The sequence below is a fragment of the Mirounga leonina genome, unplaced genomic scaffold (assembly GCF_011800145.1).
Source record: "Mirounga leonina isolate KUSES-001 unplaced genomic scaffold, KU_Mleo_1.0 Mir_53, whole genome shotgun sequence".
NCBI lineage: Eukaryota > Metazoa > Chordata > Mammalia > Carnivora > Phocidae > Mirounga > Mirounga leonina.
In genome coordinates this window covers 45,446,188-45,463,126 of record NW_023270807.1, presented here as the reverse complement: position 1 = coordinate 45,463,126, position 16,939 = coordinate 45,446,188, and the positions used below count along the sequence as shown (strand labels likewise).

The 16,939-nt window shown below is 39.2% G+C and overlaps 1 protein-coding gene across 2 annotated transcripts in view; it reads right to left on the bottom strand.

Annotated features, from left to right (window-relative positions):
* CFAP206 (cilia and flagella associated protein 206) overlaps positions 1 to 16,656 on the bottom strand; it is a 29,615-nt gene extending 12,959 nt beyond the window's left edge. Inside the window, exons 1-8 of one of the 2 annotated variants that reach the window (XM_034991321.1) lie at positions 16,577 to 16,656; positions 14,653 to 14,761; positions 13,964 to 14,047; positions 10,852 to 10,942; positions 9,103 to 9,291; positions 7,931 to 8,089; positions 6,205 to 6,413; positions 996 to 1,115 (exon numbers count right to left, since the gene is read on the bottom strand). In XM_034991321.1, the coding sequence (XP_034847212.1) occupies positions 996 to 1,115; positions 6,205 to 6,413; positions 7,931 to 8,089; positions 9,103 to 9,291; positions 10,852 to 10,942; positions 13,964 to 14,047; positions 14,653 to 14,760 (960 nt within the window). In that variant the 5' untranslated portion in view covers position 14,761; positions 16,577 to 16,656. Of the gene's footprint in view, positions 1 to 995; positions 1,116 to 6,204; positions 6,414 to 7,930; positions 8,090 to 9,102; positions 9,292 to 10,851; positions 10,943 to 13,963; positions 14,048 to 14,652; positions 14,766 to 16,576 lie in introns of both variants that reach the window. The other variant, XM_034991320.1, reaches the window with a different exon arrangement.
* Between the last annotated feature and the right edge of the window lie 283 nt (positions 16,657 to 16,939).

The window sequence follows — 16,939 nt, the reverse complement described above, 5'->3', positions numbered from 1 at the left end:
TATTTGTAAAGAAATTAATTCTTCCAGAAGACAAGTCAAAGTCTCCTGAGGTTAAACAATAAAATCTACATAGTAACTGGACTCATAAGTTATGAGAAAAAAACTTGTATTTTATTTCAAAGCATTTTATCTGGGAGTGATTGTCATAAAGTTAATTTACCCAAAAAAGCCAAACACTTATGGATGCTTGACCTCAAAAGGTCAAGGGGAAATAGCTTCCTTTTTAAAAAAAGCTAAATATGACTCATTACTCTTAGATTTATCTGGCTCAATCATGATTCAAAAGAACCTGGAAAATCTAGAGATACATCTTAGGGCATATCTTGTGAGCAGCAAGTTAAAGATTTAAAGTTTTTTATTCATATTAAAGGTCACTGACTTACAGAACAAACATTAAAAAAATTAATCAGGCCCCACTAATAAGTGAAACAGCTTAGCCTTTTGTTTCTTGGTTTTTAAAACCGAATATTAGGAATGGTTACAGAAAATTCTCAGAGCCTCAAAATGCTCTATAAAATACTGCATGTGCATCTTATACCTCCTTAGGGCTACCAGATTTGCCCATAAGGTGGTGCAGATAATCAGACAGTCAGTATACATATAGGCCCAGTAAACACAGTGATTATCCTCTGCCTCTTCATAGAGGTCACAAGTTACACCACCTCTTTGCTGAAGGCAATTTTTAACCAGCCCCTGTGAACATGTTTTCAATGTTGCCTTATGGATTCATTCTGCTGCCACAATCTTTACTGAAATTATGGCTACCATAATATAGATCTGCATCTCCTTTAGTAGCAATGGCCTGCAAGGGCGATTCCTTCATCTGACTTACACTACTACTACAAAATAACTGTAAAGAACAGGATCAACTTGTTTAGAACAAATATTCTATTTTTAGTAATTAAATATAATTACAATTACTTCTGATTCAGTTGTATAGGACTCAAAGGTATATTCACCCTTAAGCAAGGTCAAAGTTGATAGCAAATACTTACAAAGACTTGTGACGTTGGGACAGCTGTCTTTGATTTTACAATCATTTTTAATTGTTCCAGTTGGGCTCCTAACTGCTTTATCATCATTTCTACTTCTTGAGCACAGGTAATTATATCTGACTGTGAAGACAATATAATTTACATTAATATTTTTATAATTTCACTATAAAAATCGTGTGTTTTAAGCCCTACCCGCTCCCTATATCCCCTGAAGGTAAGCACAATGAGAGCAGAAATTCTCTTGTTCCTGGTATCCCCAAACCAAGAACAGTATTGGCATATGGAGGGTGCTCCAGAAATATTTGTTGGATGGATGAACCTTTTGAAATACAGTGGCTATAATTTTTCCCAAAGGAATTCTTTTTCTCAAGGTATTCTTCCATATGCCGTATAATTGCATTCCTGAGAAGTGAATCCTCTGACCCAGCTTTGTTCAGCTGTTATTTCCCCACTTCTCCATAATAAAATTAATGAGGTGTTCCTCTGAAAACTATTCTGATACCAGGATTTTTACAAATTACATCCAAGAATGCAGAAAAATCTTAAAAAGCACATCACTGAAAGAAAAACAATGTATTTCTGATATGACACTAGTAATCTGAAAATAAGGTGTTAATAAGCATCATATTAAATACTTCTAAGTGTAAAAAAAGGGTAGAGTATAAATAGGAAAACCAAGATATTGAAAGGTGAAAAAATTGCCCAAGGACACAGTTTAATGAAGGGTGGAATCATGGTTCCGTCCCAGACCGCTGGAAGCCAGAGCCCAGCTCTTACCCATTATACTGTACTGCCTGAGATGCGACCGGAAATGGCAGTGGTTTGGGCTTATCAGTACAGTGCAAAAGAGTGACAGTTACTTGAAGAGAAAAAAAATGCATCTGAGTCTTCAGATACTTGTAGTCAAACCACATGCTTTACTAGACTATTTTTAAATGACAAATAATTACTTCATAAAAATACCAAATTTTACTGTATTTCAACTAACGAAATTTTTTATTCACAAATGTAACATGCATCCTGTTTTAAATGTACCCATACTATTCTTTAAGCATCTCCCTTCCCCTTGCTTCATGCTCCATGTAATTCTGCCTATCCCATCTAATAAGTCTCTCATCTACCCCATAGAGTTTTCCCCCTTCTTTGTTAGTTTTATTTTAGAAATCAAATATGAAAATGGCATCCTTAAAGTCTCTTTAGATTTGTGCAACAGCAACAATAGAAATAAACCTGCATATGCTCTTCAAAGTAAAATTTACATTCAACACATAACTTCTTTAAGCCTATAACTGAAGATACTCTAGACTTTCTCCCTGGAACTATGTTTTCAGGGACTCACAGAGGAGGCACACAGAACTTTTTTTGATTTTTCCTGATAATGACCTAAAACAATCACTGTTTACATTTATCTAAAAGAACTCGTTCACAACTAGGTGGAAGTTTTAGTTGTAAAGTTGGTCCTCACAAATAAATAGATATTCTGTGTTCATGGAGTAGAAGAATTAATATTGTTAAAATGTCCATACTACCCAAATCAATATAAAGATTCAGTGAAATCCCTGTCAAAATTCCAATGGTATTTTTCCAAGAAATAGAATAACAATCCTAAAATTTGTATGGAGCCATAAAAGACCCCCAAGTAGCCAAGTAATCTTGAGAAAGAAGAGCAAAGCTGGAGGCATCATGCTTCCTAATTTCAAACTATATTACAAAGCTGTAATAATCACAACAGTGTGACAGTGGCATAAAAACAGACACACAGATCAAGAGAACAGAACGGAGAACCCAGAAATAAATCCATCATACATGTTCAACTAATTTATGGCAAAGAAAGCAAGAATGTACAATGGGGGAAAGGACAGTCTCTCGAATAAATAATATTGGCAAAACTGGACAGCAACATGCAAAAGAAGGAAACTAAAGCCCTACCTTAAGCCATACAGAAAATCAACTCATAGTGGATTAAGGACTTGAAAGTAAAACCCAAAACCATGAATTTCTAGAAGAAACATAGGGCAGTAAGCTTCTTGATATCAGGCTTGGTGATGGTTTTTTGGATTTGACACCAAAAACAAAGGCAACAGGAGCAAAAATAAACAAGTGGGTCTATAATCAAACGAAAAAGGTCTATGGCAAAGAAAGCCATCAACAAAATGATAAGGCAACCTGCTGAATGGGGGAAAATATATGCAAATCATATATCTGATAAGAGGTTAATATCCAAAAATACAAAGAACTCATACAAATAAATAGCAAAAAAAAAAAAAAAACAAAACCCAAAAAAACCAAAAACAAACAAGAAACCCAAACAATCCAATTAACAAATGGACAAAAGATCTGAATAACATTTTTCCAAAGAAGACATACAAATAGCCAACAGGTACACAAAAAAGTGCTCGACATCACTTACCATTAGGGAAAGGCAAATTAAAACCACAATGAGATACCACCTTACACCTGTTAGTATCAAGAAGACAAGAGAGAACAAATGTTGGCAAAAATGGGGAGAAAAGTAAACCCTCGCGCACTGTTGGTGGGAAAAGTAAATTGGTGCAGCCACTATGAAAAACAGTATGAAGATTCCTCAAAAAATTAAAAATAGAACTATCATATGATCTAGCAATTCCACTTCTGGGTATATATCCAAAGGACATAAAAACAGTAACCAGAAAAGATAAATGCACCCCCATCTTCTTTGCAGCATTATGTACAACAGTCAAGACAAGGAAGCAACTTAAGTGACCACTGATGGATGAACAGATAAAGAAAATATGGCATACGGACCCCTGGGTGGCTCAATCGGTTACGCATCTGCCTTCGGCTCAGGTCATGATCCCAGGGTCCTGGGATCGAGCCCCACATCGGGCTCCCCGCTCAGCGGGAGGCCTGCTTCTCCCTCTGCCTGCCACTCCCCCTGCTTGTGCTCTCTCTCTCTCTTCCTCCCTCCCTCTGTCAAATAAATAAATAAAATCTTGAAAAAAAAAAGAAAATATGGCATATATACACAATTAATATTATTTGGCCATAAAAAAAGAAGGAAACCCTGCCACTTGTGACAACATGGATAGACCTTGAGGGTGTTGTGCTAAGTGAAATATGTCAGAGAAAGACAAATATTATATGATCTTACTTATATGTGGGATCTAAAAAAACTAAAAATAAGAAAAGAAACCCAATCTCATAAATACAGAGAACAGACTGGTAGTTGCCATGGGCATGAGGTGGGGGTGGGGGTGAAATGGGGGACAGGGGTCAAAAGGTAAAAACTTCCAGTTATAAGATAAATCCTGGGGATATAATGTAACAGCATGGTGACTATAGTTAAAAATACTGCATCGTATATTTCAAAGTTGCTAAAAGAGTAAATCTTAAAAGTTCTCATCACACACATAACATTTTGTAACTGTATAGTGAAGGATGATTTTGCAATATACACATATACTTAATCAATACATTGTATAACTGAAACCAATATAATGTTATGTGTCAATGATATCTCAATAAAAAAGTCAGTTTCACTTAAGAATATCTTTGATGATGCAGTAAAAGTATTAATTTTATTAAATCTTGATCCCTAAGTACAAGCTTACACACAGAGAAGTTACGCTATTTCCTCAAGGACACAGATTTAGTAAGTGGCAAAGTCAGGATGAGTACCCATGCGTTCTGGTTGCAGAGCCCACGCTCATCACTGATACCCTCAACTTACTGTCCTTCTAGCTGAGAATGAGAACTCCAATGAGACTCTCAGACTGGAAGTTAGCTGAATATGCTCCATGGGTGAAAGCCCTGAGAAGATGTGATATAATGAACGACATTCTCTACAACATCCTTACGTTATGAGTGACCGTCTCCAAAGGTTCCTTCTTCTGATATCCCTTCCCAACACAGATGACAAAGTGAATGTGAGACTCTTACTCCTGTGGACCTGCATGCACTTTAAGATAAATTGATTGTAAAATCCTCTTAGTATCTGACTAGTTATACAAGGCTGATGGCCACAACTCAGTGTTAGAGGAACATCTACCCAAAAGGATGATTTGGTTTAGAACAGCTGATCTAGAGTCCTCATTTCTGAGGGCAATTACATAGTAGGACAGTTGTGAGGACCACCTCCTAGGTTGTTGCAATGAAGTCATGTCATCTGGATTTTTATCTTCCTATTCTTTACAGTGAAGATAAGAAGACAGATCAAGTGCACCCAGAAGTAGTAACAAGTCATTAATTAAGATACAAGTTAAAAACACATCCTGCTCCATCCTTCAAGACGTTAGTATTCACTCATATAAAAGACGGTCCACTGACCCTGAGTCTCACAGTTACTGGAAGGTAGAGGTTGTGTAAAGGTAAACAGTGACCACTGGGATGAATGTGTTATTTAACTTGATGAGAGAAGTTGCTTTCATAATGTAGATATACATCAAATCCTCACATTGTACACTTTGAATATCTTACAGTGTTGTCAATTGTACCTCAGTAAAGCTAAAAAAAACCCCAAAACAAAACAAAACAAAAAAAACATTGACTGGTAGGAACACAGCTTGCTGCCAAGATGTAGTTAACAAACTGTGTGCCCTAGAACCCTAGGGTGGAATGGGGATGTTCCTTTGTGAAAAGGTCCTTCAATCCTTTCATCTAGATACCTGTTTTGTATTTTTGGGATTCTGAGTGAGTTTCCATCTGAAAGTAAGTGCTCTGCCACTTCTAAAAAAAGTTTAAAATCACTACTTTACCAATTTTTCCAACTATTTGGGGATACTGTTTAGCTTGTCCATTAAATTGAAAACTATTAGCAATAAAAATCTTTTCAACCAACTTTTACAACAACAAATAATTACATAAAAATTATTTAGGTGCTAACTATCTGCCCAAAAATACATTAGATACTTGCTCAGTGTGAAAACAATACAGTGTTACTCACACACACATACACACCACTGCTTGACCACAGCATGCTAACGATCATTTTGCTGGGCACCAAAGGGAATCAACAACTAGAAATCAATTCCTATCAATATTTTCCATTAAAATAAAAATCCAACTTCCCTATTTCTATTTCTGTTCCCAGCCCCACAGATGCAATATAAACTGGGCAGTTATGAAGTTTGCCTCCTTTAGCAATGACCTGATTCTGCCTTTTGTGGAGCCCCGTAACATGTAAAGTGGTTGCCACATAACAAAAAAGCCAAATCTTATGACATTCGCTCACCAAAATGATCTGAAGGAAGACCTCATACTGCCGCACATTATACAGTGCTTCTTTTAACATACACGGCTGAAGCTCTGTACACAGGAGCGGGTTGTTGGCTGCCTTCTCAAGGATGGCCGTGTAGCGGTAGGCCTGCTCCTGGGCAGTCTGAAGTTGGGAATCAATGTGCTGCGTGGTGGCTGGGATTGCTTCGTGCAGAATGGCTGGCACTGGTTTTAAAAGGATATCGAGAGACATGAAAGAATCTACGAAAAGCCTAGAAAGTAATAACTCGAGCATTACATTGAGTTCATCTTTTTCTCAACCAAATGAATAATAACAAGATGTAACATATGTCATGTGTTTCTTCTCACACCATGAAGGAAAGAATGGGGGGAGGGGAACACCTGTCCGAACAAAAGATACTGTCAGAATGATAACCAAAAGGTAGCAGGTCAGTTTTTGCCACTAAAATATAGAAGAATCTAAAGAATAGGGCGCCTGGGTGGCTCAGATGGTTAAGCATCTGCCTTCGGCTCGGGTCATGATCCCAGGGTCCTGGGATCGAGTCCCGCATCGGGCTCCCTGCTCAGCGGGGAGCCTGCTTCTCTCTCTCCTTCGGGCTCTCTCCCTGCTCATGCGCTCTCTCTCTCTCTCTCTCTCTGTATCTCTGTGTCTCAAATGAATAAATAAAATCTTTAAAAAAAAAAAAAGAAAGAAAGAATAGATAGGCTTTGGTATTATGTGCTACTGGCCATGGGCCTCTAGAAAAGGCATATTTTGTGAAAAAAAAGAAACCGATGAGGATACTGAAAAATAACAGAATAGTCTAGCAAGATAGGAAATTTTATAAAGAATGGGAATTTGACTTTCTAGAACTTTCTAAAAACTTTCTAGTTTTTCTATTTTAAAAACTGACCCTATTATACTAGGTAAGTGATCTAGTAACAGACGCTAACACCTTATCAGTGGGCCTACATAAGGAAGTCCCTTCTCCTGAGCCCCTGATCAAATATTTCATGAGTACTTTCAAACTCAGAGATGATGAATGCATTAAGTACAGAACAGCACAGTAAATGCTCCTGGATTTGCAGATTTGCAAGTATCTCCTCTTGGACCTCTCCATTCCATTGGTTGCATCAACCACTCTTCTCTTCTCAGGGTGATTTTTATTTTTAGATCACTGAGTTTTACTCCCTTTTGGTTATCTGACTTGGAATAAAGAACACAGAGCCCAACGAACTGGAGAGGCTGGCCTTCAGGCAGACCCCTCATTCCTTCCACTGATTCACTCTCCCACACTAGCTTCGTGTACTATAATGCTGCAAGTCTTGCCCCAGCAAAATTAAAAATTACTATCAATTATGAACAGTAACTGTACCTAAGGTAGAGTCAAAACTGCATACCTTAGGGGCACCTGGGTGGCTCAGTCAGTGAAGTGTCCAACTCTTGACCTCAGTTCAGGTCATGATCTCAGGGTCATGAGGTTGAACCCCACATTGCGCTCTGTGCTGAGTGTGGAACCTGCTTAGGATTCTCTCCCTCTCCCATTGCCCCCCTCCCCCCGCTCACAAGCACTCTCTCTCCCTCTCTAAAAAAAAAAAAAAATTTAATTTAATTTAATTTAAAGACCCAGCATACCTTAAATCTAAGAATGCCGGTGAAATACTGCGCATTATTTTCCTCACTGTGTGAGTTAGATTTTGAACCTCCATAACCTGCAGACTTCACCTAATGATATACCTACAGTCATCAATGCCTTCTCCTCCCTTTCCACAGTCTCGGTTAAATAAGCGAATCCCAGTAACAATCATGGTGAGTTCTTTCAGTTGGCGTTCTTTGTCCTTCTTAGAAAGTGTTAGAAATGTCCCAAGCTCAGCCTGAGGAAAAATACTCTGCAGGGCAGCTAAAACAAACCACAAAAAGGACAACAAAATGGTAGAATACAGATATCAGAACTTAAATCACAGGTTTCTTTCAGCACAAAGTTTAGAGGCCTGTCTTGATAGAGCTTCTTATATGATTCTTTAAATTTCTGATACCTAGTTACAGAATACATTGCAAAATTTATCACATATCAAAGCTGGGCTACTGAAAATAATGCCATTGCTTTGTGTCTCTTTTCAGTAATTAAGCACCGTCAGTAATGTTTTGACAATGGGCATTAAAACAAGCTTTCTAATTAGGATTCTGAGTAGAAAAATTGCTGTTTTAAAATAATTGTGGAGGAGGGCGCCTGGGTGGCTCAGTTGGTTAAGCGACTGCCTTCGGCTCAGGTCGTGGTGCCGTAGTCCTGGGATCGAGTCCCACATCGGGCTCCCGGCTCAGCGGGGAGCCTGCTTCTCCCTCTGACCCTCTCCCCTCTCATGCTGTTTCTCTCTCTCTCTCTCAAATAAATAAATAAATAAAATCTTAAAAAAAATAATAATAATAATTGTGGAGGAAAGCCATTAAAGGCTAGAAATTTTGCCTATTCCTTACCTTAAATTAATAAAGTGGGCAAAGACCTCCTGAGGATAAAACAGTGTCCTTTTCCATCATCTGTTTTAGATGACAGACGCAACTCCTTTCCTGACTATGAAATCTCCCTTTCCGGCGGTCCCCATCCCCCAGCCGGCCTGGTACTCTTAATCACACTGCCGGTGTTTCTCTCATAAGCAGTGATGGGTCCCTGGATAGGTACAGCTTTAAGAAAATTAACAACACACACCTTCCAGAGCTGCTGCTTGGGTTTTAGAGCTGATACACAGTGTAAAAGGAGTCTGGCTAAGTTTTAAGCTCTTATTTATGCTGATTTTTTTTTCTTTCAGATAAAAAGGGAACCTCGGTCTTCAATACTTTGAATTTAACCACTTTTATAAGATACAAATGTTCACATCTTTTCACATGTGGAATGGAAATTATATAGGTTTTTTTTACCTGTTGCCTCTCTGACAATCTTGATATCGGTAGGAGATCCCAGCCCAGAGCGCAGTAAGATGTAGCTAACAATCTTACGGTAGAGGCTTTCCAGTTCTTCTCTAGCACATGCTCTGTTATCCGTGATTTCTCTCATAATGGAGCCTAACCTAGACTCCAAGACTCGGTGATGTTCTTCGAGAAATTCCTCTAAAATTGGCAAAGGACAATATTCCATATATTTGATTTAGAATCCTCACATAAGAAAGTATGACCAGAGAAAAAAATGGCTTGGGTATGGCAATTCTATTGCACAAAAACGAGCATTTTCTTAAGGTGTACTAATCAAAATAAAAAACACACAGTGGCCAGCATGTAACCTCAAGGCAAAAATCCAGTAGGAAAGATTTATTGCAGTGCTTTAAATGGCATACTTTGTCAAAATACCTAAGACTTTCAACAGACAATCCAAACAGTAATATCCAAAAGGGTTAAAACCTCCTAATTAAGCAGAAAGTATAGAGGGCAACTTATAATATATATATATTATAAACATATACAGTAAAAATATACATACTATACATACATTTACACATAACATCCCATGTAAGCACAGGTGGCATGTTACATGCAAGCACATGCAGTAGAAATACACATGTATGTAGTGTAAATCTTCCTGTTCAATTATGTGTATTTTTATTTTAGTTCTAGATAAATTTCCTTTGAATAGCATTATTGATAGTATGATGTTGCATCGAGAACTGTTTCCCTTCCCCCTCTTCCCGTGACACGAAGAGGTCTGGGCTTAATTGTGGCAGCCACAATCCACCAGCAGTACAATTCTTGCAACTAGCTCAGTAAGACACCCCATTTTACTATTTCAAGCACAATAATTCATGTATCAGCCATGCCCCGTTCACACCTATACTCTTACCACAAAAGCTACTGAGAACTTTATGCAAACTTTAAAAATCTAAAAAACAGGTGGCGCCTGGGTGGCTCAGTCGTTAAGCGTCTGCCTTCGGCTCAGGTCATGATCCCGGAGTCCTGGGATCGAGCCCCGCATCGGGCTCCCTGCTCGGCAGGAAGCCTTCTTCTCCCTCTCCCTCTCCCACTCCCCCTGCTTGTGTTCCCTCTCTCGCTGTGTATCTCTCTCTGTCAAATAAATAAACAAAAAATCTTAAAAAAAAAAAAAATTAAAAAAAATCTAAAAAACAGTTTCATCAATTCCATGATTACTTATCACTTTAACATCTCATTAGCATTATGCAAAAAAGCAAGATACATAATGTATACATGGAGCATAAGCAAAAGTTCAATACATAGAGGGAAAAAAAGACAACAAAAATCACCAAATGGTTAGTAATGATTCCATTACAGTGCGGCAAAGGCAGTCTAGTCTTTAGAGAATTTATTTTCCTTTTCCTCTTGTTGCCAGTGTGTCTTTGATGTATATATTAAACTATTTACCTAAGGAAATATGTCCTGAACTTAAATTTCCCATCATTCATTTCATTTTGGTATAGTTATCTAATTTAGGTAAGCATTATAAGATAATAATATAAACCAAAAACAAACCAAAAAAATCAGCAAGTTAGAAACTTTTAACTCAGTGGGCTGGTTGTTTTAATTTCTAATTATTGTGTATTATTAGTGATAAAACATTTAAAACACGATAGATTGTACATTGTCAACCAAATAAAGCCCTTATTACCTGAAATACAATAGGAATCTTTCAAAAAGGGTATCAAAAAAGTACATATATGTTACCTCGACTTGTATAATTCATATCAAAGTAGACTTGCATCTTAATGGTGTCCAGGGATGGATTTTTACTATCCAACAGCCGAGACACACAAAGCTAGAAAAGAATACCCATGAATGTTTCTATTTTCTGGAATACTCAGAAGCATTTTTTAAAGGTATTTTCAAAAAAATTAAGAGAATCATCTAAGCAATGGTTTCTGATGTTTATCCACCAATAACCTCTTCTATTATTATTTCGCTCCTTGAGGACTTCATGCTTCATAGTTTACCCAACGACAACAGGAAGTAATAAGTTAAATATCACCATACTCAGGGGGCTAACAGCCCAGCTGAAGGCAAGAAACTTGACACCTTGGCTAGTCTATGCAGTCTGAATGTGGGTAAGTGCTCCATGAAGGTTACGCTCCTGTCCAGAGCTCACCTAGAGCTCCTCATTACGATTTATTTGAACCTTGAACAACACTTCTTTGCTGATTTGGGGGGTTACTTGCATTTTATGAAAAGCTGTTCCTCTGCTCACAACATTTCTCTAGCTTTGCCTTCTATTTCAGAATGTCTTCCTCTGGTCTTTTTCTCCCACTTTCCTCCCACATAGATGGCTCATTCCACTTCTCTGCCTTGTCCCTTTAGATTAGATGAACAACCTGAATTTTTCTTTTCTCTCCTCTCCTCCCCTCTCTTCCCTGTCTCACCCCTTAGGCTTTATATCTACAGCTGGCAGGCACATCAGCACCAACCCTGCTCTTCCACAATGGGGGGGGGGGGGATGGAATGCAAGAGTGAGGCCTGGCCGCTGTGCCCTTATGGATGCAGCCTGCGCACCTGCATCTGTCCAGGTGTAAGAGTATTGTTCTCAACACAGACTTTACAAATACAAAAATGAGCTCATCTACATGATTTTTTTAAAAAGATTTTATTTATTTATTTGAGAGAGAGAATGAGCGAGAGAGAGAGCACAAGCTGGGGGGAGAGGCAGAGGCAGAGGGAGAAGCAGACTCCCCACTGATCAGGGAGCCCGATGCAGGACTCGATCCTAGGACCCTGGGGTCATGACCTGAGCCGAAGCAGATGCTTAACCGACTGAGCCACCCAGATGCCCCTCATCCACATGATTTTTAATTGAGAAAAAAGAAAACAGCCTGTGTCCTATGAAGCAGGATGTACATTGATAATTTAGGTACCTGTCATATTAAAAGTATATTGAGTTTAATTCTTTCCAACTTAGTTGAGTTAGAGGAAAAAAGAAAAACTTTTCTTGAGCCCTGAAAAAGAGAAAAATTTATTTTCTGCCTCTCCTTGATTCTCCTTCAGAGCTTTCCAGTAAAATTTCTGACTGACCGTCAGAGTCATTTTGCAAAGTCTTATTGCTAAGAACAGGTTTCCCACCACATTTAAAATCAGCACAGAAAGACCTAGTTCTAGGCTGACCTGGAGAATCACGGCACTTCTACTGCAGAAGCATCCTAATAACAGATTCCCCAGCTCCAGGTTTCCAAAGCTCTTCCTGATCCCTCTGGCATCTGCAATATAGACCTGTGCTCCACTATATGAATTGCTGGATGTGAGAGAAGATGGGGATGATGAAAATTTTCTCTGCCAATTGTTTGAGCCCAGAGGATACCCATATACAAGCCTGGGAAAGCTTGCTGCAAGTCCTTTGTGTGAAGGAAGGAATTAAAATCATTAAGCTGGGGAGAAAAAAAAATAATGTTGAATTTTTAAGAAATACATCTAGGAATATTTAGGAAATAAATATGTAAGCACCTATATCCAGTGAGTCAAACTCAAAACATGTGAAAAAATGGGGCACCTGTGTGGTTCAGTCAGTTAAGCACCTGACTTCGGCTCAGGTCCTGATCCCAGGGTCCTGGAATCGAGTCCCGTGTTGGGCACTGTCCCTCTGCCCTTCCCCCTCCTCATGCTCTCTCTCAAATAAATAAATAAAATCTTCAAAAAAAAAAAATGTGAAAAAACTAGTGATGTCTAAAATTCCTGCCTTCTGGGCCGCCTGAGTGGCTCAGTCGGTTGAGCATCTGCCTTTGGCTTGGGTCGTGATCCCGGAGTCCTGGAATTGAGTCCCACATCAGGCTCCTTGCTCCACAGGGAGCCTGCTTCTCCCTCTGCCTCTGTCTCTCCGAATAAATAAACTCTTTTAAAAGATAAAAACAAAAATAAAATTCCTGCCTTCTTTGGTTCTTAAAACTGGTTTTCAGGCACATATCCTTGATTTCTTTTTTTTTTTTTTAAGATTTTATTTATTTATTTAAGACAGAGAGAATGAGAGACAGAGAGCAGGAGAGGGAGGAGGGTCAGAGGGAGAAGCAGACTCCCTGCCGAGCAGGGAGCCCGATGCGGGACTCGATCCCGGGACTCCAGGATCATGACCTGAGCCGAAGGCAGTCGCTTAACCAACTGAGCCACCCAGGCGCCCAGATATCCTTGATTTCTAACTACGAATTATTTGCTGTGGTTTCAATGTTTCCTTTAGAATTGAAAAACACAAATGACATTGAATCAATAATTATCTGAATCTTAATTTAGTGCTATGTAATTTTATAGTATATGACAAGTCAGTTAATGTTCTCAATGTAACACGAGATTCATAACAAGATGTCTCTAAACTACTGTGGGAGACATTGTCACCTGCCAGGATCCATACCTCGTCCTTCCTTACTAAAAGCCCCAATCTGGACTGGGGAAAAGATTTGTTCAGCTGAAAAAAGAAAAAGAAATCAGTGCCCCAGGCTCGCTTGTGGTATCATTCTGGTCAATAAATGTAAGCAGATGAGAAAAATTCTGAGAAAGCTATTACTTTCTGAATAGAAAGTGACAGACCCAATTGGCACACACATTTTGCCTTTTGTTCTTTCCCCTCATACCTGCGGAGAGATGGAGTAGCTATCTCGTAACCATGAGATGAAAGAAGGTGACCCAGGAAGCCAAGAAAAACAATGTATCTCTAGACTTTATGAGAAACAATAAATCTCACATTTGCCTGCACCACTAGCTGGTAGGGTTTTGTATCGTGACACTCAAGGCAATAATGGCTCATACAAATATTGTATTCAGAATTGCAAATAAATAATTTAAAATTTGAGAATTGTTGTATAATCACCTTAACGAGTTTCTGTACATCACTTTTCATGAGGGGTCTATCCATGTTAAAGCCATTACTTGGGTCCAAGACAACAGCTTTCACCTGAGAGTAGGAAAGAACCTATTAAATAATTCTATTTCACATAATTATGAAACCAGTTTGTTTCCATTTTTTAAACTGCGTCCTGTTTACTCAGGGGTCAATTATTCAGCTGATTTTCTTATTACCCAATTCATCAGCACCTTCATTAGAGGTTGAAGAAAGGAAGCAATAACCATCAAATTTGAATATGGGGTTTGAAAAATTATACAGACAAATAAATTGAAAGCAGCGACTAGATTTTAAATTGGGAAACTATTTGAATATTTTATCATATTTTTATTATGTATTGTTAAACCAAAAGCAAGAATAGAGAGACCAAGGCAATGAGTAATTTTTACAACAGTAGACAAAAATACATGTTGCAACTCTGACACAGAACATTATCGATGCTTCTAAAACAAATCAAGATCTTCTCAATCAGTCTCTATAAATCCAGAATGACATGCTTCATAGAAAAAATATTTTTTGCTAAGTAGTCCAATGGTCTCAATATGTTTTCAACTGAATAACATTTAGAAAAGCTTCACAAAATCTTAAGAGGGAAATGGGCACCGCTTAAAGCTACTTTTTAATAAAGCAGTAATTCAAAAAATATTCATTCTTACCATAAAAGCAGCCAGAGTTTCAGAAACAATCTCTCCATGGCCTGCACATTCTTGTCCTATTTCTCGAATGATATTCTTTATAACACTTTCTGCCTGAGTGGGAGGCATTCTGGCTAAATAAAACAATGATTGTTTTTTTAAAAAAATGTACTTACATGTGATTTTTTTCCTCTTTAGATTTCTCATTATATTTGTAAAGAGTCATACTATTATTTATTAACTTATTAGTATTTATTAACATCTATAAAAATAAAAAAAACTGTTCTATATAAAAATAAAGGACTTTGTTGATGACAGAAAGAGCAACGAGGACTTCCAATTGGGCTTGAAATGTTTCCTATTTTGTGAAAATGACATAAAGTAGAGCCATTCTTAAAACAGAGCTGGAACAGGTATTTCAGGGAACTGCCTAACATGTCCTCTTTTCTAAATCTTTGAACTAAGCCAAACTATGAACTTTTTGACTAGCGATTACTTAAACTGACCAATGACTGATGTACAAAACTAGCCCTGCTTGTCAGCACCAGTGAGCTCCTCTTAAAAACAACTTACCTAAACTTTTTTCTTCCATAAAAACCCTGAGTCCACCTCCTTTAATTGGCACACTATTTGGGTTTCTACCTAAATCTGTACATCCCCAATTGCAATCCTTTTATCGCAAATAACCGCTTTGCCCCTTGAAGTGGTTTCTTGTTTTTAGGTTAACAGTTTAAATGATAGTGGTCACCAAAAGTGTATTTATATCATGAATGTTTTTTTAAATGTGCTGACTAAACAGTATTGGGGAGGTAGATTTAATGAGAAACCCCAGCCCTATCTGTGCAGGTGGCAGAGTACGGTTCTTAGGAGGAAATGCTTATTCCACCACATTCACTAAGTGATCTTTCAAAGTTATATGGGACTCTTGGAAAACAATTCTTGCTCAGATCATCTAAATTCTCTTTCCTGCACATCCAAGTTGGAGTTTGGACTTTTTACTAAAAACATAAAAGCAAAATGATAATAATGATAATAATAATAATAAAGCATATTACATGAAATATGAAAATTTTGAAAGATGAACTCCTAGTTATTAATTCCATTTACTACAAATCAGTAAATACGTTTTAATGATACTGAGTTTCCCATCTTTCTAAGCATCAGTAACTGAGCACAGAAGTCTTGTAACAAAGGCAATCGGGGTAGATAAAGCTAACTCTCAGCATTATTAGAGTTCAGATAATGTAGCACTTGGCATTTTGTCCAGTAAGAACCAAACTGCCTGGGATCCGTGGTGACCTGATCATATTCTAGCTGAGACCCTGGGCATTTTGTTTCCCTCTCTGTGAGCCGGTTTCCTCTGAAAAATTTGATATGACTACCACCATCTCCCCAGAGTTGTCCCAAGACCTAAGTGAGTTCTATATACCTAGCGGTTAAAACAGTGCGTGGCAAAAAGCAAGCGCTTAAAACAGCAGCTTGCAACAAGTACTCCGTGTTAGCAGCGCGTGTGCGCGTGTCCGTGTGCGCGTGTCCGTGTGCGCGTGTCCGTGTGCGCGTGTCCGTGTGCGCGCGTTCGCGAGCGCTGCCAGGCACCGCGCAGGGGGTCGCTACTGACTCCCCTCGGTACCCTTCCCCGCCCCACTTCTCCCCCTCTCCGGATTTCTGGCCTTTGGGGTGCGAGCGGCGCCCAGCAGAAGCCCGAAGGCTCGGACGCCCGGTCAGAGCGAGTTCGAGGTCTGATCGGCAGACCTGGGCGCCTCCGACCGGAAACGACCTCTGTTTCCGCCGGGTCTGGGCGCTGCCAAAGGAATTCTGACCGACAGTTACGTCTCAACCGAGGCTGCACGGGGTCTCCAGCCGCAGGGGCTCTACCTTCTCCCCACGCTCCCTCCTCTCGCGGTACGCCTCGGGCTGAAGGGCGCAGAGCCCCAGGTGCGCTCACCTTGGCTTGGAGAGCTAGAGCCCAGTCTATCCGATTCTTTCCCTCTGCCCCCGCTTTGCCCTGCCTTGGGGCAAGCTGCGGGTATTCCGCGTCGGCCCAGTAACCATGGAGATAGAACGCTGGGGACGGAATGGGTGGGGCCGGCATGGGCGGGGCCAAATGGGGGCGTGGCCGGGCCCAAACTCCGGAGGATGGGCAAGAATTTTTAAAAACAGAAACAAACAAAAAAAAGGAAGGTCCCAAACCCCAGGTAGAGAAAGGCAGGTTCACTACACGTTAGTGGTTAAGAGTGTCAAACACAAGATTTCTTAATGATATTTACTTGTGAAAAAATTAATAAAGAGAAACCTCACTAAAAGCGGA